We start from the raw sequence: 23,832 nt of genomic DNA, 5'->3' as shown, positions 1-23,832 counted from the left end.
CGCCTATCTGCTGCAATAGCAGATAGGGGCTGCAAAATCTGGTGACAGAGCCTCTTTAAGTTACTAGGACGGCATCGTGTGGCATTCTAGACACAAATCTTTGGGTTTTTTGGATATCTTTTTTCTACCTTTTGTTATTACTTTCTTTACAGATATTCTCTATTACAACTGTACCTGTCAAGGGGCTCACTGCTTGGAAAAGACCTGTGTTGGAAGGACATGCTTTGTGACAGAGGAGATACTGAGTGACTCTGGAGATATCTACAGAGTCCGAGGCTGTTTTAATAGCAGTATAAACGAGCAATGCTATAGCAAGACAGAGATTACACGAGTACAGTGCTGTTTTTTCGATTTCTGCAATGAAAATATCACCATCTTCAAAACTGGTACAGTAACTCTCATATTGCCCGAAACAGTAGATATCCTTAAAACGTCAAATACACTACTATTGTTAGGGCATTTTTGGTTGATATAAAGATCCATGCAAGAGAAACTTTACAGATCATAGAAACTATTTGCAAATCATACACTATAGACTGCACCACTATTTTCAGAACATTAAGGACCATCATCACTATGTGTGTTTTGATGGCCAAACTTTCCTTTACGTATGGTTTATTCATATATTGGCACAAAACCTGTCCACCCAACTCTAATAAGCAGATAACTAATGCAGATAATCCAAATCCATAGCTATAAAGGTCAGAAAGAGCTGCTGGTAGATAACTTTCTTTGTAGAGGACAAGAGCTTTTTCAGTGTCCCGTACAGTACACACAATATAGAGTAAAAATAAACTCGAGACACCTTCACCCGGTGTCCGAAGGAACAGCTTATCCTGCCACAAAGAGCAATACGGTACATGTAGTACAGGCAGAGAGTGGTACAGTACATATAGTACAGGTAGTGAGCAGTGCAGTACATGTAGTATAGGTAGAGAGCTGTACAGTACATGTAGTACATGTAGCAAGTAGTACAATAAAGGTAGTACAGGTAGAGAGCAGTACAGTACATGTAGTACAGGTAAAGGGCAGTACATTACATGTAGTATAGGTAGAGAGCAATACAGTACATGTAGTACAGTACATATAGCACAGATAGAGAGCAGTACTTTACATGTAGTATAGGTAGAGAGCTCTACAATATATGTAATACTTGTAGAGAGCAGTACTGTACATGTAGCACAGGTAGAGAGCAGTACTGTACATGTAGCACAGGTAGAGAGCAGTACAGGACATGTAGTACAGGTAGAGAGCAGTAAAGTACATGTAGCACAGGTAGAGATCAGTGTAGGACATGTAGTACAGGTAGGGAGCACTACAGTATATATAGTACAGGTAGAGAACAGCACAGTACATGTTGTACAGGTAGAGAGCAGTATAGTACATGTAGTACAGGTGGAGAGCACTACAGTATATATGTCACGATCTGTGGGTATGTGGACCCACTTGGCCGTACCGTCGTGGCAGGATAGCATCTGGCCAAACAGAGTACCAAGTCAATGTCTATAGTTCAAGTAAGGGTACCTGTGGCAGCTCAGACAGTAGCGATGGTTAGGCTTGTATGGGACCTTGGCAGCAGCCACTAGGTGAGGTAACACAGCAGATGTGATCGGAGACACAACACGACTCCAACTCTCTAAAGCACAGAAATAAGGTAGCATGGGATACAGGATACAGGTAGCAGGTACGAGAACACTGGGAACTGGAAAACACTAAGGGACCATTTTCAAAGACTAACACGGGTAAACACAACAACGCTCAGGCAATGAAGGAAGGGGCAGGGCCCTTCTTATAGTCCAGGGTGAGTATGGGCTAATTTACTTAATGTGCGCACGCTGTCTCTTTAAGCCTACGAGACATAGTAGAATGCATCGAAAGTGAGCGCTGGCGTCTCCTGAGGAGATGCGGGCCAGCGTTCACAGATCCATGGCTGCGGCCGTCGGGAGGTGAGTAATCCTGATGGTCCGTGGCCATGGGCATTACAATATGCAGTACAGGTAGAGAACAGTAAATGTAGAACAGGTAGAGAACAGTATAGTACATGTAGTACAGGTAGAGAGGACTGCAGTATATGCAGTACAGGTAGAGAGCAGTACAGTACATATAGTACAGGTAGAGAGCAGTACAGTACATGATGTACAGGTAGAGAGCGGTATAGTACATGTAGCACAGGTAGAGAGCAGTACAGTATATGTAGTACTGGTAGAGAGCAGTACAGTACATGTAGTATAGGTAGAGAGCAGTATAGTACATGTAGTACAGATACAGAGCAGTACAGTACATGTAGTACAGGTAGAGAGCAGTACAGTACATGTAACACTGCAACATACCTCTAATTATATGTGCTGCAGATTGGCATTTCTGGGGCATTTTTTTTCTTAGAATATTTTATTTGAATTTTACAATATACCAAGAAATAAAAAATGTGAAGAAACACAGTATCAAACAAAAAAAAAATACAATCACTCAGCGTAGACACTACAGTTTATTTGGAGTAACGCATGTAGTACAGGTAGAGAGCACTACAGTAGATGCAGTACAGGTAGAGAGCAGTATAGTACATGTAGTACAGGTAGAGAACAGTATAGTAGATGTAGTACAGGCAGAGAGCAGTACAGTACATGTAGTACAGGTAACGAACAGTATAGTACATGTAGTACAGGTAGAGAGCAGTACAGTACATGTAGTACAGGTAGAGAGCAGTACAGTACATGTAGTACAGGTAGAGAGCAGTATAGTACATGTAGTACAGGTAGAGAGCAGTATAGTACATGTAGTACAGGTAGAGAGCAGTATAGTACATGTAGTATAGGTAGAGAGGGTTACAGTACATATAGTACAGGTAGAGAGCAGTATAGTACATGTAGTACAGGTAGAGAACAGTATAGTACATGTAGTACAGGTAGAGAGCAGTACAGTACATGTAGTACGGGTAGAGAGCAATATAGTACATGTAGTACAGGTAGAGAGCGGTATAGTACATGTAGTACAGGTAGAGAGCAGTACAGTACATGTAGTACGGGTAGGGAGCGGTATAGTACACGTAGTACAGGTAGAGAGCAGTACAGTACATGCAGTACAGGTAGAGAGCAGTACAGTACATGCAGTACAGGTAGGGAGCGATGTAGTACAGGTAGAGAGCAGTACAGTATATGTAGTACTGGTAGAGAGCAGTACAGTACATGTAGTATAGGTAGAGAGCAGTATAGTACATGTAGTACAGGTACAGAGCAGTACAGTACATGTAGTACAGGTAGAGAGCAGTACAGTACATGTAACTCAGCAATATACCTCTAATTATATGTGCTGCAGATTGGCATTTCTGGGGCATTTTTTTTCTTAGAATATTTTATTTGAATTTTACAATATACCAAGAAATAAAAAATGTGAAGAAACACAGTATCAAACAAAAAAAAAAAATACAATCACTCAGCGTAGACACTACAGTTTATTTGGAGCAACGCTATTGTACAACTTCAGATATAAAACTGTCAGATCTGTTTTCTTTTTACTTTTCACTGTTTACAATATACATTGTGTAATTTACGCATGGTTCTAGATTAAATTGTCTTTGGCATTTTAAATTGCGGCCACTGTAACTTGAGGGTCAACAGTACTTGGATTAAAAACCTAATATACAAAAAAAAGCAGCTTTCCTTACTCTATTACATGTAGGGAAACAATTATGTAGTGAGGGTGGCTGCGTCTTTCAAGATGACGTCCATCACTTCTATGTAACGGTTGAGTTGTCTTTTTTAGTTATACTATGTTTTTATTCTTTAATTTGAATAGCTGCAAAACATTGTTTGTGATTTGATGAGTTACACATAAGTAACAATATGTTTCTTTTCTACAGAAGTAGAAGAACCAGAAGTGACAAGTCTCCTTCTAGTGACTGTCCTCCCCATAGTTCTCTTTGTGATCTTTCTGATGTTCTTTGCATTCTTATTCTGTAAAATGAAGCAAAGCAGCCGGAAGAAGTCCTTGCCAAAACTCATTGACTTTGGCCATGAAGACATTGTTAATGCATCAATAGTTGGTGACAGCACATTAGGGGTGAGTCATTTGAAGGATGTTAAAGATAATTCTATGTAGAAGTATTTTTTCTGACTGTGGTTCTAATCATTCTTAGAGCAGTGTTTATACTTTTTACAGTTCAATATTCTGAGTGGCCACCATTTAACATGAAAATATCAAAATATATCTGTTTCTACTCAAACAGGGAAATTCCATATCTTTATTTTTATGCACAAGATGCTTTTCAGAAAATTCATTTGAGCACAATATAAGGACTTTGGATTACCAATATAATGTATTTATGTATGATGCACTGTACACAAAGTTATACACCGATCAACCATAACATTTAAAACCACCTGCCTAATATTGTGCAGGTCCCCCTCGTGCTGCCAAAACAGCTCAGACATGTCGAGGCATGGAATCCACAGAATCTCTGAAGGTGTCCTGTGGTATTGTAATGGGAGGCTTGGGTGGTGTAAGACAAATGCAGCGTAGTCATGGAAAAAATAATATCGAGACCAGGAGTGATGGCAAAGCTAAGTCTTTACCCAGACCGGTGTTGACCTACAACACTGCTCAAAAGAAAGGCACAGTTCTTAAATTATACAGTTTTCAATTGGTTCAGGCAGGCTGTGATGAGTGGTTTACCAGAAGAACAGCCATGGACACTCCGCTCGGATACAGGGGTAAATCACAGGGGATTGCTTCACCCTACGTGCTTGCTTGCTTACTTGTTGCCTGCAAGAAAGCTTCTGCCACAGTCACCAGCCAATATCGCTGTCTCTAACAGGGAGGCTGCTGCCCAACACCCGACCGAGAGTATTCTACAACATGTGTGGGGGGGGGGGGGTTACTGTCAGTCTCCCACCGATGCTCCACAGCCACTCACGTTTAGTGCCTTCACTCGTGCCACTTTGTATCACTCTCAGCACAGCAGCTTACAGCACAGCTCCTTCTCTATGGGTACAGCCTGCGCACTGAACACCGTTAGGCGGGAACAGCGGCCTTATAAAGTACAAGCACCGCCTCCAGCATGAGAGCACAGCGTAGCTATGCTGGTCTTGACCTTGCTGCTGTTATGGAGCGGCAACCCTCCAAACAAGATGACATTCGGAACATTTCTCCCAGTGCCAAGCAATTTTAAAGTCACAGTAACATCCAATATTGCCTGAAGCTGCAAAAAGCAAACCACATTGTGTGAACATAACTTATGCCACGTCCTTTGGGATAAACACTCCTGGGAAGGGAAAAACAACACACCAACATATGACATATTTAAAGGAACAGTGCCCATTTTCTTGGCACACCATATTTGGCACAATATGCACAATAAAAAATAAGTTCACTCTCACATTCTTACAGTATCTGGCACCAAGTTGTTAGCAGCAGATCCTTTGAGTCCTATAAGTCGAGAGGTCTGGCCTCCATGGATTGGGCTTGTTTTTCCAGCACGTCCCACAAATGCTCAATCGGAGCTGTGTCCGCGTCATCACTTGAGGGTGTCAACTGTATTATACAGCCAAAACCCCTCTCTAACGACCAGGATAAGATAGAACTTCGATCCTAGCCTTTTAACCCATTAGTTGCAGTCAGTGCTGACTGCGGCATCTAGCTGGTTAGACAGAAAAAGGGGAAGTCCCCTACTGGGACTAAAAAAGTTCATAAAAGGTTTTAGGAAAAAAAGAAAAGTACAAAAATAACAAAAAAAAACTTTTTCCCCTTACAAAGTCCCTACCAACTACACATAATTGGTATCCATAATGACCCGTAAGATAAAATTAACATATTATTTATCTCGTGCGGTAAAAAAACAACTTAAAAATTATGGCAAAATAGTTTTATTTGTTCATCCCGCTTAACAAAAAATGGAATAAAGAGTGATCAAAAAGTCCTATGTACCCCAAAATGGTACCAATGAAAACTACAAGTTGTCTCAACAAGTTCAGTCGATGGAAAAATAAAAATTTTATGGGTCTGAATGCAGCGACACAAAAGCAAATTATTATTTTTTTAAAAAGTGTTTTTATTGTGTAAGATCAGGAAAGCATAAAGAAAACTATGATAATTTGGTATGGTCGTAAACGTAACAACCTATGAATAAAGTTATCGTGTAATTTATAGCGCACGGTGAGCGCTGTGAAAACAAAACCCAAAAACAACGGCAGAATTGCTGTTTTTTTACCACTTTCCTCAACAAAATTGATAGAAGTTATGTGATACATTATGTACCCAAAAATGGTGCTATTAAAAAACACAACTCGCCCCCCCCAAAAAAACAAAAAAAAAAACCCTCTTACGGCTACGCCTATGAAAAATATAGGGTTATGGATTTTAACATTTGGAGATGAAAAAACAACTAGGCTGTGTCCTTCAGGGGTTAGGAGCAGCATTGTATGGGGACAGGTCCACTCTACTATTAACCCTGAGTACAGAAGACTCATAGTTCATGAGGGGAGCTCTCCCCTTGCTCTTTTTCCCAGTGACTGGCAGCTGCTAAGTATACATGCAGATACAGGGCAATCGTCGATCACTGCTTTGAGAAGCGGGGGAGCGCTCCCCTCATGAATACAGAGGAAACATAAGGATGAGTCGGCTGCATTCTGCGAGAGCCTCTATTAGCCAATATTTTTTTCTGCCGTTTTGGTTAATAGTACAGCAAACCTGTCCCTATACCGAACAGGGCAGCATTGTATGATGACAGATCCACTTTGATGATTTCACATGAAAAAAACAAATACAATATATCCCAATAAATAACTAATTCATGAAAAAATACAATAAAAGATGTAATGACATGCTGGCAAAAATAATAAAATTAATTGCTTTTATGAATTCATGTTGTACAGTATATCGAGCTATTCATAATAAGTTCATGAATGTAGATGTGTGAGAAATAAGTTCTCTGGTCCTGCTTCTCCATATCACATAAGAATAAGGATCTGTTCACACTTGTTTTGGTGGGTTCCATTGGGGCTTTATAACTTTTGACTGCAAGATTGCAAAATTCCCTAAAGCTAGACAGAACACGAGAGACCCCATTAAAGTCAGTGAGGTCCGTCGGTGATTCTTTGTATCTATTGGACTGTAAATTAGTCATTGTGTTTTGGCTTCCATTATAAATCCTAGGTGTAAATGCATATTTAATACATAAAAATAATTGTCAGACAACATGGCCAAGTTATAGTTCAAACCAGTATTTATGGACATATTCGACCTAAGTCTAGTGTAAAGCAGTTAGTTTAATGATCGACATACATACACACATACCAATTTTCTTTTTTACATAATTTATGTTAAAATTATATAATAAATGTATTCTGCACTATGAGAAAGTTATTGTCTTCATATAACTAAGGCCCTGTTCACATCACGTTTTGGCCTACCTTTAGCGTGCATTGGGAAAGCTCCCTAATTACACGCTAAACGTGTCCATAGGGCTCCATTAGCTTGAGAGTCCAAAAGAGTGTCCTTTTTTCTTCAGTCGGGCTGGTATACGTTGGTATATCTTATTTTTGGAGGATGTAATAACGTAGTATACTACGCTATTCCATCCTGAGGGATCCCGCAAAAAAAACATATACCGCACAGTATACATTTTTTTTACATGGAAGCCTGTGTGTGATGGATGCCATTGTATGGCATCCATCACAGGTATATGTTAAACATATACTTTGTGGAGCTTTCCCAGGGCTGTGATCCCCGAGAGAGCATCAGGTAGAACTCGGCCCAGGGATTCCAGCCCCATGGAAGCCCCTGACATCACTGTCCATGTATGGGGCTTTCAACTATGGAGTTCCCAGCCAGAGCACCGGTAGCGCTTCGGCCAAGCACTTTGGGAATGGAGAAGTGCCTGACATCACTGTCCATGTATGGACAGTGACGTCAGGGGCTGCTCCAGCAGCAGAATCCCCGGCCAGAGCCATTCCGACATCTCAAAGCCAAGGGCATTGCCGAGACAGTAGTCCGGGACTCCATATTTGAAAGCCCTTGACATATCACTGTTCATATATGGACAGTGACGTCAGGGGCTTCCCCGGTCTCAGCATTTAAAGTAGCGCTGTACCTAGGGATTTCAGGTGACGTATCCCACTGTATGCCTATACAGTGGGATACATTGGTATCGTCTGTCAGAGGTATACATAGGGACTCCTCCCAGCGTATACCGTTGACGGAAGTGAAAAAACGTGATGTGAACAGGCCCTAACATTGTAATCCTCCTAAATTTCATCTGTGCACCTTAATAAAATTATTTTTTCATTAGAGTTACTGCTTTTTTTAGAATATAGAATTTAGCAGCTTCCTCCACATGCTGATAGGTGATTGACATTTCACGTGACCTCACACTCTTGATGTCTATGATGATCCACACTGTGCATAGTATAACTGGATATGACTTCATTTTGGCAGGATCTCCTGGACTGCACTACTGGTAGTGGCTCAGGGCTTCCATTCCTGGTACAAAGAACTGTAGCTCGTCAAGTTACACTTGTGGAATGTGTGGGTAAGAGACAAAAATATAAAGTAATAATTGTCAAGACTGATAAGACAAGGGATAAAAATAGAGAGGTTGCCTCGGGTTTCACTCTATTTGCCTTTCAGCTATATACCTAGCTGCCTCATGACTTTTTAATTTTTTTGATGCATATATGTTGAATATATTCCTTGTTTTGGATTTCTCCCGACAGTCTGAAAAAATGCAGCAAAACGTCTCCAACCTAAAAGAATTTCTTTACTCAAGGTCCTATTAGACAGAGCTATTATCGTATGGATTTTTGTATAATCGTTCAAATGTAAGAGATAATTGCCATGTGTAATAGCGTGCAACGATTGAACTACCACATCCCCTCATCTAATCAGAAATCTTAAGATTTGTTTTAAAAAAATGACTAAAGGCCCTTTTACACTGGCCGATTATCGGGCCTGTGTAAACGCTTGTTCATCAGCTGATCGTATCGTTTTAACCCCTTAACGACCAAGGACGAAAATGAACGTCATGGTCGGCTGCTAGTTCCCGCACCATGACGTTCATTTTCGTCCGCATTTCAAACTGTCACTCTGTGTAAACACAGAGTGACAGACCCGCGCTGACAGCTGTCCTAGACAGCTGAGACATCAGTCTCGCCGGACAGCGGACCATCGCCGCTGATTTCGGCAGTTAACCCCTTAAGTGCGGCGACGGATTGCCGTCGCCGCATTTAAGTGGTTTGAAGCACATCAGCAGCCCCCACGAAGTGATCGTGGGGGCTACCGATGCTTGTCACGGCAATCGGAGGTCAGATAATGACCTCCGGGTTGCCATGTACGGAATCCTCGGAGGAACAGCCTCCGGCCGTTCCTCCTCTGCTTCCTGTCAGTGTGACAGTAACGTCACAATGACAGTTGGAGTACATTACACTACGTGTGTAGTGTAATGTACTCTAGCAGCGATCAAAGCTGCAAGTCTAAGTGTCCCCTAGTGGGACAAGTTAAAAAGGTAAAAAAAAGTAATAAAAATGTTTTAAAAAAAGTGTAAAAATAAAAGTTATAAGTTCTATAAACACAAAATGCTTTTTTTCCCTATAATAAGACTTTTATTATAGAAAAAAAATGAACACGTTAAAAAAGTACACATATCTGGTATCACCGCGTTCGTAACGACCCCAACTATAAAACTGTAATGTTATTTTTCCCGCACGATGAACACCCCAAAAAAAATCAATAAAAAACTACGACAGAATCGCAATTTTTTTGGTCACCACCGCTCCCTAAATAAAGAATAAAAAGTGATCAAAAAGTCGCCTGTACCCGAAAATAGTACTAATAAAAACTTCTATCCGTCCCGCAAAAAACAAGCCCTTACACAGCTTTTTTGACTAAAAAATTAAAAAATTACGGCTCTCAAAATATGGCGACACAGAATTTTTTTTTTTTATAAATAAGTCATTTTATTGTGCAAACGCTAAAAAAAAGGACCAAACCTATATACATATGGTATCGCTGTAATCGTACAAACACGCAGAATAAAGTAAAAATGTCACTTATAGCGTACGGTGAGCGCCGCAAAAAGAAAACCTAAAAAAACGGTGTCAGAATTCCTGTTTTTTGCTCAGGATTGCAAAAAAATTGAATAAAAAGTGATCAAAAAAAATCGCATGTACCCCAAAATGGTACCAATGAAAACGACAGATTGTCCCGCAACAAATAAGCCCTCACGCAGCTCTATTGATGGAAAAATAAAGAAGTTATGGCTCTTGGAAAGCGGGGAGTGAAAATCTAAAATAAGAAGGCAAAAAATGGATCAGTCCTGAAAGGGTTAATTCATTTCTAATGAAAAAACGTATGACCCCATGTGGGGTATTTCTGTAGTCGGGAGAAATTGCTTTATAAAAAATGGTTGTTTTTTTCCTCCTTTATTCCTTGTGAAAATGAGAAAATGCAACATTTTAGTGGAAAAAAATGTAGATATTAATTTTCGCGCCCTAATTCCAATAAACTCTGCAAAAGACCCGTGGGGTGTAAATGCTCACTATACCCCTAGAAAAATTCCTTGAAGGTTTTTCCAAAATGGGGTCACTTTTGGGGGGTTTCCACTGTTTTGGTCCCTCCAGTGCATTGCAAATGCGACATGGCACCGAAAACCATTCCAGCAAAATCATAAATCCAAATGGCGCTCCTTCCCTTCTGAGCCCTGCTGTGGGTCCAAATAGCCGTTTATTACCACATATGGGGTATTGTCGTAATCGGGAGACATTGCTTTACAAATGTTGGGGTGCATTTTCTTCGTTATTCCTTGTAAATAATAAAAATTTCTATGTTGTTTCAGAAAAAAAGTACATTTTAATTTTTACAGACTAATTCCAATATATTTAGCGAAAAACCTGTGTGGTCAAAATGCTAACTATACCCCTAGATAAATACCTTAAGGGGTCTAGTTTTCTAAATGGGGTCGTTTATGGGGAGTTTCTATCGTTCTGGCAGCTCAAAGCCTCTCCAAATGTACAGTGGGGCCTAAAACATTTTCAAGCAAAATATGAGTCCTGAATGCCTCCGGGTGCCTCCTTCCTTTTGGGTCCTGCCGTGTGTCCAGGCAGCGCATTAGGGCCACAATGTGGGTATTTTTGAAAACAGGAGAAACAGGGTGATAGATTTTGTGGTGTGTTTCTTCATTCTCATGGTCGCTTTACAAAGAAATTGGTCTTCAAACTGATACTTTTATGAAAAAAAGTGACATTTTTTTTTTCACCTGCTGTGTATTAAATTTAGCAAAAAACTGTGGGGTCAAAATACTTACTATACCCTTAGGTAAATACCTTAAGGGGTCTAGTTTTCTAAATGGGGTCATTTGTGGGGGTTTCCATCACTCTGAGACCTATGAGCCTCTGAAAACCTGGTTTGGTGCAGGAAAACAAAATGTACTTCAAAATTTATAAAATTATTATTCAATTTGTAAGTCCTCTAAATTGCTGAAAATGTATTTTATTTCTTCAAAAGTGCTGCCAAAATAGAGTAAAGAGATAGAAATATATATTTAATTAAAAAAATTGTGCAGTATGTGTGTACATATGTGACATATTGCAGTTAAAAATAGGGGAAAATGGTAATTTTTACAAAATTTCTTCCATTTTTCTATTTTTTAATTAATTTCCGCAAATCGTATCAGTCTACTTTTACCACTAAAATAAAGTACAACATGTGACGAAAAAACAATGTCAGAATTACTTGGATATTCAAAACTTTCACAGAGTTATTCTCTGATAAAGTCAGACATACCAGATTTGACAAATCTGGCTTGGTCATTAAGGTACAAACATGCCCGGTCATTAAGGGGTTAAATGCTCAAAATATTATTGTTGTCGATATAATAATGTGTGTTGATGAGCGAACAGAGTAACGAGTGCTCGTCCCCATACTGGCTCCTTGTGAAAGGAGCAAATGCCAAAATTGGCTCGTGTAAAGGTACCTTAAAGGGAATGTGTCGCTAGAAATTATTTTTTTTTTTCTTTCAGTTAAACAATTAGTATTTGAGTGATTACACTGTTTTAATTTTTTACATTTTTTCACAAGTCAGGAAATATTATAAATTAGATTCTAATTTATAACATTTCAATGTGCTGGTCACTAGAGGGAGCAGTTCCCGAAATTGCAGCATGGTCACTGTGGTAAAGCAACCTCATTGATTTATGCTGCAAATTTGGGGTGGACACACTCTCCTCTAGTGTGTTGAATGTATTTAAACCTCCTACACTGTGTGCCGCCATTTTCTGAGCGACTGCACAGTGTAGGAGGATTAGATACAGGGCTCAGCAGACAGTATAACACGAACATACACGAACATAATACACTAACATAAATTACCTGCTCCTGCCGCCGCCGCCTCCGCTGGTCTACGCTACTATTCCTTGCGCCTTCGCTTTGTTGAACATATGGCCGGGAGCCGCGGCCGGAATTCGTCATCTTACTGTCCGGCAGCGGCTTCCGGTCCACATGAAAATGGCGCCGGATTTCGCTCTATAAACGAGCTTCGTTTTGGCGTATGCTTCTGAGAATGGAACGGCTCCCGTTCGCATTCTCTATGGGGTTGCATGTCCCGTATAGCATCTCTGTATGTGTCGTTAATCAACACATACAGAGATGAAAAAAAAAATGGCAGCCCCCATAGAGAAGTAAAAGTTTGAATACAGTAAAAAGTAGAAAGTCACAACACTAATAAATAAAATTTTTGTTTATATTTTATTAAAAGCAATATAATTTAAAGAAAATTAAAATCATGACTCCTTCCCTTTAAGGGTATGTTCACACGCACTAATTACGGACGTAATTCGGGCGTTTTTGCCCCGAATTACGTCCGAAAATAGCGCCGAAAATAGCGTTGGCAAACATCTGCCCATTGAAAGCAATGGGCAGACGTTTGTCTGTTCACACGAGGCGTATATTTACGCGCCGCTGTCAAATGACGGCGCGTAGATAGACGCCCGCGTCAAAGAAGTGACCTGTCACTTCTTTGGCCGTAATTGGAGCCGTTATTCATTGACTCCAATGAATAGCAGCGCCAATTACGTCCGTAATGGACGCGGCGTTCAAGCGCCTGCACATGCCGTTACGGCTGAAATTACGGCAATGTTTCCTCCTGAAAACATCCCCGTAATTTCAGCCGTTACGGACGCTGCCGTGTGAACATACCCTAAGGCTGAGATCTGTTCCATATATCTGATGTATGGGACAGTTTTCTGCAACAGAAATCTTCCACGAGTGAACAAGTCAGTCTATATAATCCAATTATCCAGGTGCCATGAATGAAGATGTGACCCCACCTTTGTCTAGGGATGGCTGTTCCAGTTTGATTCCTTTTGCGAACCAAATTCCTTTTTTATACAAAATGTGCCTATTGGTTTGTAACTTCTGTCGGCCTGGCTGGGCCCTACAATTACTAAGAGGCTATTGCATAGGTATTGTATAGGTAATGCACTCTCAGTGACTCAGTAATCCACAGTGGTATTCATTTTGGGAGAAATTTCCTACCATTCATCTGAACTGAAGAAGGACATAAAATTGCTATGCAAATTGAAAAAAAATGTTTGGAACTTGTGAGTTCTGCAGCCATATATTTGGTATGTATACATTTAAGATAGGGAATGCTATAGATTTTGAAATCTGCATTTAAATCATACTCTTAAATCTTATTTTGTATGCAGAATGTGAATGGAGTTTTGTACATTTCTGCGGAATTGGCCACAAATGTCAACATTTGCATTGCACTGGGTGAAATTTGTAGTAACACCAGAAGAATTCCACAAAAGATAGGGTCTGCTGCAGATTTTTAAATGTCACCAGTTTATTAATTCCCTATCTCATAACTAATCTAATAGGCGCTTTGATGCTGATAACTACAGTGTGATTTGTTTTAAAAAAAAAACAAACGTTTATTTGCAAAGTTATGAGCATTTTTCTAAATATGCTAATGTGGCTCTAATAGCCAAATAGGAGGTGACACTTTCGTTTCTCTCCGGGTGGTGTAATGTTTTCTGTATGACGCTGTCCAATCAGCTTACAGCTTCTCCCCCTTTCCTGCCCAGCAACACAGTGTGATTATATAGTATACAGCTTCCATTCCCGACTGTGTATTCAACTGGTGATATCTCCGGTTATGTCACAGCTAGAACTGCGATCCTGGTGTCATATGAAAGATTAGAATCCCCTCTTTCATATGCCACTGATAATCGCTGTGGTCCACAGCCGGAGATATGGCTGTTTGAAGCGATCCCCCTTCCCTCCAGCTTTAGTTTCAGACTGTGTGTGAAGCAGCTTCATGCTGATTGGACAGTGTCAGAGGCTGTGAGGTAGCTCCACCTCCGGAGAATCACTGGTGTTACCTCCCAGTTGTCAAATAAAGGCTCATTTACATATTTAGAAATAAGCTCAGAACTTTTAAAATAATAAACTTTTTGGGACACAATTTTCACTAGTATTATCAGTGTGACAGCGCCTATCAGATTAGCTAGGAGATAGGGCGTTACTAAACTAGTGACAGAGTTTCTTTAAATCTTTTTTTTCCCCCACATGTGAATGGGCTTTTGCAAAACTCTGTTTACGCACATTGTACTATACTTTCTGTGTGCCGCTCTGCAAAAAACACACCACGTCAACGTGGCCTGATTGTTTTTCCGTTTTTAGGTAAAGGGCGATATGGAGAAGTATGGAGAGGCTTGTGGCAGGGGGAAAATGTGGCTGTCAAGATTTTTTCTTCTCGCGATGAACAATCATGGTTTAGAGAAACAGAAATTTACAACACAGTTTTGCTACGTCATGAAAACATTTTGGGTAAGGTACCGTATAGTTACTTTGTATTTGTATGTTTAGTTGCTGCAATATATTCCACTCCATTGTATAATCCTGGAACATTTTCTATAATCCATTTCAGTTAGCTTCTCATTAATTATATACGCACTGTGATAATGGATGGATGAAATTACTGTCAGGGCTGCGTTCACTAGTATTGATAAAACCACACTCTTAAATCTAGACTGTAGTCTAGACCCACCAAAGACCATGCGTTGCACCACAGGGAGTCTGAGCATTTTCAACATACTGTACATTTGAGAGGAATTTCTGCATGTGACTGGACAAAAACGACTCACATTACCACTTTTTTTTTTCTACTTATTGGTTTCCCTTTCTGTGTATTCCCCCAATGTAGCCCAGGACTGGAAGCTATCTTCCATAACGGCTTCTGGCTTCATGGGTACAGCTTTCCTGCCCTGTTCTCTACCAGGCCCCTATGTCAATTATTCGTTAGGAGACTAGAATCAGATGCAGACAGGAGGACATATATTTTGGAGCAAAACGAGGCATCATATAGGATTTCAATCCATTTACATGGAACACTGATCTGTTACATAAGTCAAATCTTGTTTTGTCACTGAAGGTAGGCTATAAAACCACCAGAGGAGGTTATTATGAGGAGCCACCATCAAGCTATACAGAACTCGTTTCAATCCAGTTCACAGATATACACAAAATTTCCAGGTACCTAAGCCTGTTCTTGGAATTTGGGAGGAAATAAAAGTATCCAGAGGAAACCTATGCAAACAAAGAAGAATAACATATATACTCAGTGATGTTGGTTGGATTAGAACCAATTGACCACCCTATAACCCATCATACCACAAATTTCATGCCATTATTTTTTCACGTGGGTTTGCTTCATTTTGACTTTCGTCTCCTCTAAATACATTTTATGAATTGGATTTTAAATTTTCATTTTACAGAAAGTATTTCCTTTGAGCCATTATTTCAATGAGATATGCCACAGTATCTGTGAAATGATGAATGACTGCCTATAAACAGATCGAATGTTTTTCTATACTTAAAGATGTCCAGTTTCTCACAATCCTTCTCCAAATGAGCTGTTGCTTTACGCCAGGCATTCTATTCATATGTATATAGTAAAGAACTACAATTAAAACAGCTAAATGATTTAGCCCGGAGGTAAACATGGCCAAGAAATTATTCTGAGAAGTGGTTTAATGAAGCTGGATAACCTGTTCAGCATCTCCTTTTACCATTTGTAGGCTTTATTGCATCTGACATGACTTCTCGGAACTCCAGCACTCAACTTTGGCTCATTACCCATTATCATGACAATGGATCTTTATACGACTATCTCCAGAGGACAACTGTTGATCCAGAAAGTTGCTTACATCTTGCAGTATCTATTATTTGTGGATTGGTGCATCTTCATGTGGAGATATTTGGCACTCAAGGAAAACCTGCCATTGCACATAGAGACCTGAAGAGCAGAAACATCCTCGTGAAATCCAATAAACAATGTTGCATTGCAGATCTAGGTATGGGCTATCGGTAATATGGGTCCATATGTTGTTTTTGTTTTTGTGCGCTGGACCATTCCCCTCCGGCTTCCCCTGTCTGGCTCAATATGATTGATAGGTCTCTCCCTATTTGTGTATAGGCAGAGACATGTTATATATAGTGAGCTTAGGGCAGCCGTCCAGCTGAGCTCCTTTCTGTTCACAGTATATAACTGATCCGGGTGTGCTGAAACTCATCAGCTCTAGCCCTTACCGGGCACCCAGCAATCACTTGATTTGTCACGTGATTGCTGACATGAATACAGCAAGAAGCATTGACACTTAGGCTACATTCACACAAGCGTATCAGATTCACGCATGTGAAAAACCCGTGTGAATCTGGTCCGTATTCACATGCTCGCAAAGCACATATTTTTTTTACTTTTTTTCAATTGAATTGATGCGCAAATCATGCACCGCACACGGATGTGCATCCGTATCCGGTGCATGGTTTACACGCACCTATCAACTTCAATGGGCGCGTAGGTGAGTGAAAACGCACCAATATAGGACTCTCGCTGCGTGAAAACTCCTGCATGTGTGAACGGCCAACTTGAAATCAATGGGTCCGTGTGCTGAGCGTGATTTCCATGCGCAGCACACGGACGTTATTCACGTTCGTATGAATGGGCCCTTAATGTATGATGTACACGGAACTCACTGAGCACCATGTATTGAACCATGAAGAAGGCAAAGACGTTAATAACCAGCCCTACCTTACCTATCAGAAGTCCAGCTGTCTCTAACAGGACACTCACCCCTCTTGCAGTCACATTTTTTATTGTCGTACATTTTAATCTGCGTCATTTATAAACTGTAGAGTCATATGCCGGTTGGCAAGTGGTTAGCAAGTCCTGGAAGACGCTTCTCTAGCTGTTTCTGTTGTCGAGTAAATTATGCTATGTTGTTAAAATTTATAGTAATAAAATAAGTGTAATTTCATGTTTTCAGGCCTTGCAGTGGTGCACACACAGAATGGTGACTACCTTGATATTGGTAACAATCCGAGAGTTGGCACCAAACGATACATGGCGCCAGAAGTCCTGGATGAAACAATCCGCACAGATTCATTTGAATCTTACAAGCAGACAGATGTGTGGGCATATGGATTGGTATTATGGGAAATATGCAGGAGAACGATTATAAATGGTGAGTTCTGAACATAAATAATCATTTTCTAATTTTCATGGATGTGCTAGCATCTTTAAGTCTAGTGCCAATAGGGGGCACTAGAACTACCTGTAATTAATCAAACCTTTTTTTTAAACAGTCTCAATATATAATACCCAGCATACACATGATAATCCAGTACACCTTGGTGATAGCAGTAAGGGTATGTTCACACAGCCTATTTTCGCCTGTTTTTCGGGCCGTAAACACCCGAAAAACAGCCGAAAAATCGGAAGCAGAACGCCTTCAAACATCTGCCCATTGATTTCAATGGGAAAAATGGCATTCTGTCCGGACAGACCGTTTTTTTACGCGGCCGTTTTGAAAAACGGCCGCGTAAAATAACGGCCACGAAGAAGTGCAGGTCACTTCTTGGGATGTTTTTGGAGTCGTTTTTAATTGACTCTATAGAGAACAGCTCCAAAACCGGCCATAAAAAACGCAGCGAAAAACGCGAGTGGCTTAAAAAACATCTGAAAATCAGGAGCTGTTTTCCCTTGAAAACAGCTTCATATTTTCAGACGTTTTTGGTTAGGCGTGTGAACATACCCTTAGGGTATGTTCACACGTAAACTTAAAAACGTCTAAAAATACGGAGCTGTTTTCAAGGGAAAACAGCTCCTGATTTTCAGACGTTTTTTCGCTGCGTTTTTCGCTTCCTTTTTTACGTCTCTTTTTGGAGCTGTTTTCAATAGGGTCTAAAAAAACAGCTCCAAAAACGTGCCAAAAAGTGACCTGCACTTCTTTTTCACGGCCGGTTTTTAAGCGCCCATTTGGAAAAACGGCCGCATAAAAAAACAGCCCGTCGGAAAAGAATGCCGTTTTTCCCATTGAAAGCAATGGGCAGATGTTTGGAGGCGTTCTGCTTCCGATTTTTCGGCCGTTTTTCAGGCGTTTACGTCCGAAAATAGGCTGTGTGAACCTACCTTCATTCAAGGCATTCCAGGGTCGAGGGTAAGATATCTTTTTTTTATGCATTTTACTCCAAAATGGTGTGCGACATATTTATTAACCATTTGCACCAGAATTTAGTGCCATTTGTACCATGCACGTCACTTTGAAAAGTGGATGTGGCTCAATGACTGGCCAGGATTTAGACAGATTATTTAAATCTACTCCACAAAGAACCTGGCATGGAAAACGTGCCGACATTTTAGCCACTCTGAAAGTTAAAGGCAGTGATATATATTGTGACAGAATTATTAAAGAAGTTGAATGCAGTCAGAAATTTGTCGCAAAATTTGTCAATACTTTAGCCGAGCTTTAACTTGGATATTGACTGAAATGGGGCCACATTTGATATATGTAGACCATTGTGTCTTAGGCCTCATTTACACGAGCGTAATATACGTGCGTGCGACGCGCGTGCTTTTCACGCGTGTCGTACGCACCTATATTAGTCTATGGGTCAGTGTAGACGATGCGTGGATTTTGCGCAGCGCGAGTGCGTTGCGTAAAACTCACGACATGTTCTATAATCGTGCGTTTTTCGCGCATCACGCACCCATTGAAGTCAATGGGTGCGTGAAAACCACGCATGCCGCACGGAAGCACTTCCGTGCAAACTGCGTGATTCGCGCAAGAGCTGTCAAAAGGATGAATGTAAATAGAAAAGCACCACGTGCTTTTCTGTTTACAAACATCCAAACGGAGTGTCAAATTAGAGATGAGCGCACCGAACTTCACCGGGTTCGGCCGAACGCGTTTTGACCGAACCCGGCAAAAAATGTTCGGGTACGCGACGGCAGGAGACAGTCACTGTCCACGGTGCTGAAAGAGTTAAACTGGTTCAGCACCATGGACAGTGACTTCCGATCACAATATACATGAACGTGTAAAAAAAAAAGAAGTTCTGACTTACCGAGAACTCCCGGCTTCTTCCTCCAGTCTGACCTCCCGGAATGACAATTCTGTCCAACTGACAGCTGCAGCCAATCACAGGCCAAGCACAGCCTGCAGCCAATCACAGGCTGCAGCGGTCTCATGGACTGCCGCGTCATCCTGGGAGGTGGGGCCGGATGACAAGAGAGGGACGCGTCACCAAGGCAACGGCTGGGAGACCGGACTGGAGGAAGCAGGAAGTTCATGGTAAGTATGAACGTCTTTTTTTGATTCACAGGTTGCTGTATATTGTGATCGGAACTCACTGTCGCGGGTGCTGAAAGAGTTACTGCCGATCAGTTAGCTCTTTCAGCACCTTGGACAGTGACTGACGTCGACTAGCCTCATCTCTATGATGGCGGCTGCGCGAAAATCACGCAGCCGCGCATCATACGCGGATGACACACGGAGCTGTCAAATGCCTTTTGCGCGCGCAAAACACAGAGTTTTTTGCGCGCGCAAAACGCACACGCTCGTGTAAATCAGGCCTTACAATGATATAACTTCACAATAGAGGAGTAACTTGAAGTTCCTAGTTGCTGATGCATAATCTCAAGGGCCCCTCAACTTCACATGCAATTTATTCACCAGTTCTCAGGTGCAACTGCAATTTCCACACCTCATATATTCACGCACATAAAAATGCACTTCACAGAAATCATTCTTAGGCCTTATTCACACGAACGTGTCCGTTTTGCGCGCGTAAAAAATGCAGCGTTTTTCCTGCGTTGCAGTTCCGTCTGACATCAGTGTATGGTGCTTGTCAGCGTTTTTTATGCGTGTATGTCACGCGTTTTATACGGCAGCAAAATAAACTGAAAGAGGCGTTTTTCTTTTCTCATCATTTCTTTAGCAACTGTTGCGTGAATCACGCACAGCACACGGATGTGCGTCCGTGTGCTGTCCGTGATTTTGACGCACCCATTGGCTTCAATGGGTGCGTGATGCGCAAAAAACGCACAAGTATAGGACATGCAGTGAGTTTCACGCAGCGGACACACGCTGCGTGAAAAACAATGAATGTCTGAATGGCCCCATTGACTTGCATAGGTCCGTGTGACGTGCGTACACGGACGTGAAATACGGTCGTGTGAATAAGGCCTTACAGTTAAGTCACAGAACATGGATACACACAATGATATCCGACCCTAGTGATAAAAAAACATCAACATTGAAGTAACAAAACAATTACAAGAAACACAGTGATGTGACAATACAGATATAATAAATACAGTGAAGTCACAGTTCATGGGTAATAAACAAGGTGAAGTAACAGCAATGAATGACGTATAATTCTTTGAGCAAGGTTGAACTTGGTGGACCTGTGTCTTTTTTCATCCTATGCAACTATGTAACACCATAGGAGTAATAGCCACAGTGATGTTAAAGTATAGTGCACACAGGATAAAGCACACAGTAACCATGGTCATGGTATATCATAATACAGTCATAATGCACAATGTGATGACACAAAACAAGAAACACAAATCATAATGTCACAATACATGAATAGTAAACACTGTGAAGGAAAGGATTATCGCACACAGTGATGTCACAGTATGGGAATAATGTACACAGCGATGGTACAGTATGGGAATAATGCACACAGCGATGTTACAGAACAGGGAAAATAAAAACAGTGGTGTCACAGCTAAGGGTATGTTCACACGGCGGGGGTCCGTAACGGCTGAAATTACGGGGATGTTTCAGCCTGAAAACATCCCCGTAATTTCAGCCGTACCGGCATGTGCAGGCGCTTGAACGCCGCGTCAATTACGGCCGTAATTAGCGCTGCTATTCATTGGAGTCAATGAATAGCGGCTCCAATTACGGCCAAAGAAGTGACAGGTCACTTCTTTGACGCGGGCGTCTATTTACGCGCCGTCATTTGACAGCGGCGCGTAAATATACGCCTCGTGTGAACAGACAAACGTCTGCCCATTGCTTTCAATGGGCAGATGTTTGTCAGCGCTATTGAGGCGCTATTTTCAGACGTAATTCGGGGCAAAAACGCCCGAATTACGTCCGTAAATAGGCCGTGTGAACATACCCTTATAGCTAAGAACAACAGTGAAGTCACAACACTAGGATAATAAACGCAGCGTCATAATACAAGTATTATGCACACAGTGACATCACAGTACAGAGGTAATAACCACACCGTGATTTCATAGTACTGGAGTAAATAATGAAGTGATATCACAGATTGGTAGTGAGCTATGACAGGTACTACCTGGTGTTGCTTAGTAGCTGTGCCAGATTCTTTAATATGGGCAAACAATACAAAAAGTCCATACTGGCGTATCGCTCAGTTGTATGTCACTATTAGTAAATATGGCTCAATAAAAATTCATAAAAATGTTGAATTTGGAACATGCTGCATTTCATAGTGGAAAAAAATTTAGTTAATATAAGAATTAATAAATTCCCAATCACTAACATTGCACACCTGACATGACCTGTGGTAAGGCCCAATGCACACGACCGTAGATTTCGTCCGTAATTACGGACACATTAATTTCTATGGCCATACTTTATAATGGGATCACGGTCAGCAAATGTGGACGACTGTCTGCGGCCCGCCGTGCCCATAATTACGGACCATGATTACGGGTACAGTCGTGTGCATGGGGCCTAAAATAACAGTGGCAAAACTGCCAGAAAACACCACGCGTAAACCTGGCATTATTCATAGATTTATAAACTTGTCTATGCGTAAGCCCCGATTTTTATGTTTTGACAATAAATACATTGCTGTGCCCCCAGCCTCAGCACATTTGCTCATTAAACTGGAAATAATCGAAGAAATGATTAGCTTTATTTGACTAGCGGATCAGGTCGGATTGTGCAAATCAGCAAACTTTGCTGTAATCCAGATTCCAAATCAATTTGCTCATCTGTAATTGTAATGTGTTAATAGGGTATTAGGCTTAAATCTGCTACATCTTGTAAAACATTCATAGCAGTGCCACTAATCCTCTCTTTCACATATGTGGCAGCTTGCACGAACCTGTAGATCTGTTTCACACTTCCACACTAGTGAACTATTTCTTATTACACATGACAATTAATTGCTTAGCTAAAATAATCTGAAAAGGCAGAATTTGCCGCTTCCATTGGAAAAAAAAAAAAGGGCACCGCGGGCCTGCTAATCAGCCCTTTGATTTCAACTGGTTTTGTTTTCCACAAAGGATTAGCTGTAAATTATAAACACTGTAATCTGGTGTCAGCGCCCAGGTCCATGATTAAAGCAGCCATTACATTCAATCAGCACTCTGTTTATTCAACACTGATTAGGAAACTAGCCGCATCAGAAGAGCCTGGCACGCTGCCATGCTTCCTGCAGCCTCTTGCCATAAATCTAAAATGCAGGACAATTTCCACCAGAAAAGAGTGGCACCAGAGCACACAATGCATGTTGTGATGTGGAAAATAGGCCCTGCCAGGGGTTCACTTTGACACAGAGTCTATTCCAGCTTTGCAGTTCAGTCACAACACTGATACGGAGTCTGACTTTCACCCTCTGAATTCCTCCAACCGTAATGATTCTAGAATGTCTGGTGGGCGTTAATAGCAGAAAGAATAGAAGAGAGCCAAATAATAATAATAAAAAACACATTAAGCGAGAACATGTGTGTTCTTATGTGTAGCAAAGGCGTCACAAGCTGCAAGATAGCGCAACCATCAAAGACAGAACAAGCAGGACAGTCCCAGATTATAAGCACTGTTCTGTAGTTATGTCTTCTCTGCCTTGGAGGAGACATTACTAGTGTAGCCAGTAAATGACAGTATCAGTGGCAGAGAGCGTCAGTCAGGTGCCACCTGCTTAGGAAGCTTCGACATAACTGTTTTGGGGGCCACTGTATGAGGGCCCTATAACTGCCACTATTATTGAGGCACCTTGAAAATAGACACAAAGAATGTCCCTCTTCCCCCAATTCATTCAGATATAGGGTGGTATTGTATTTTGCTGTCAGATCTAGCAGGTACAAGTGCAGGGAATTTTAAATTCCTTATAACCCTGCAGGTTATACCAGCTTGTTGCATAGTGGGTTAAAAAATATGTTCATCCTTATATACAGATAGTAATACCCACATCTCCGCAGCATTTACACTACGTGGGAACCCAGCCTGAGGGTTGGAAACAATAGATATAATCACAAATTCCATATGGTTGCAGGATTTTCTTAAAATTTTGAAAGAATCACCTATGACATATCGCGCCGCGTAAAAATGGATAGAATACAGAGGAGTATTAAAGGCTATGTAAACCTCTGAAATCATTTATTTTTCTAATAAAAATGTCTATCAGTGTGTTTTGCGCAACTTTCTAAATACTTTAAAAAAAATATATATATATTCAATAAATTTAATAAAAAAGCATGACGAAAAACACTGCTTGTAAAACAACAAATCA

General features: G+C 40.9%; 1 protein-coding gene across 2 annotated transcripts in view; it reads left to right on the top strand.

Moving 5' to 3' along the window:
* Positions 1-23,832, top strand: part of ACVRL1 (activin A receptor like type 1) — an 81,681-nt gene that overhangs the window by 36,295 nt on the left and 21,554 nt on the right. For both annotated transcript variants that reach the window (XM_075852238.1, XM_075852239.1), the window contains exons 3-8: positions 153-386; positions 3,857-4,056; positions 8,428-8,521; positions 14,671-14,817; positions 16,068-16,343; positions 17,316-17,513. In XM_075852238.1, the coding sequence (XP_075708353.1) occupies positions 153-386; positions 3,857-4,056; positions 8,428-8,521; positions 14,671-14,817; positions 16,068-16,343; positions 17,316-17,513 (1,149 nt within the window). The remainder of the gene's footprint in view (positions 1-152; positions 387-3,856; positions 4,057-8,427; positions 8,522-14,670; positions 14,818-16,067; positions 16,344-17,315; positions 17,514-23,832) is intronic.

Source organism: Rhinoderma darwinii, chromosome 2 (genome assembly GCF_050947455.1).
Source record: "Rhinoderma darwinii isolate aRhiDar2 chromosome 2, aRhiDar2.hap1, whole genome shotgun sequence".
In the NCBI taxonomy this organism is placed as follows: Eukaryota; Metazoa; Chordata; class Amphibia; order Anura; family Rhinodermatidae; genus Rhinoderma; species Rhinoderma darwinii.
Note: the sequence above shows the minus strand (reverse complement) of the source record. Positions and strands in the feature narration are given on the sequence as shown.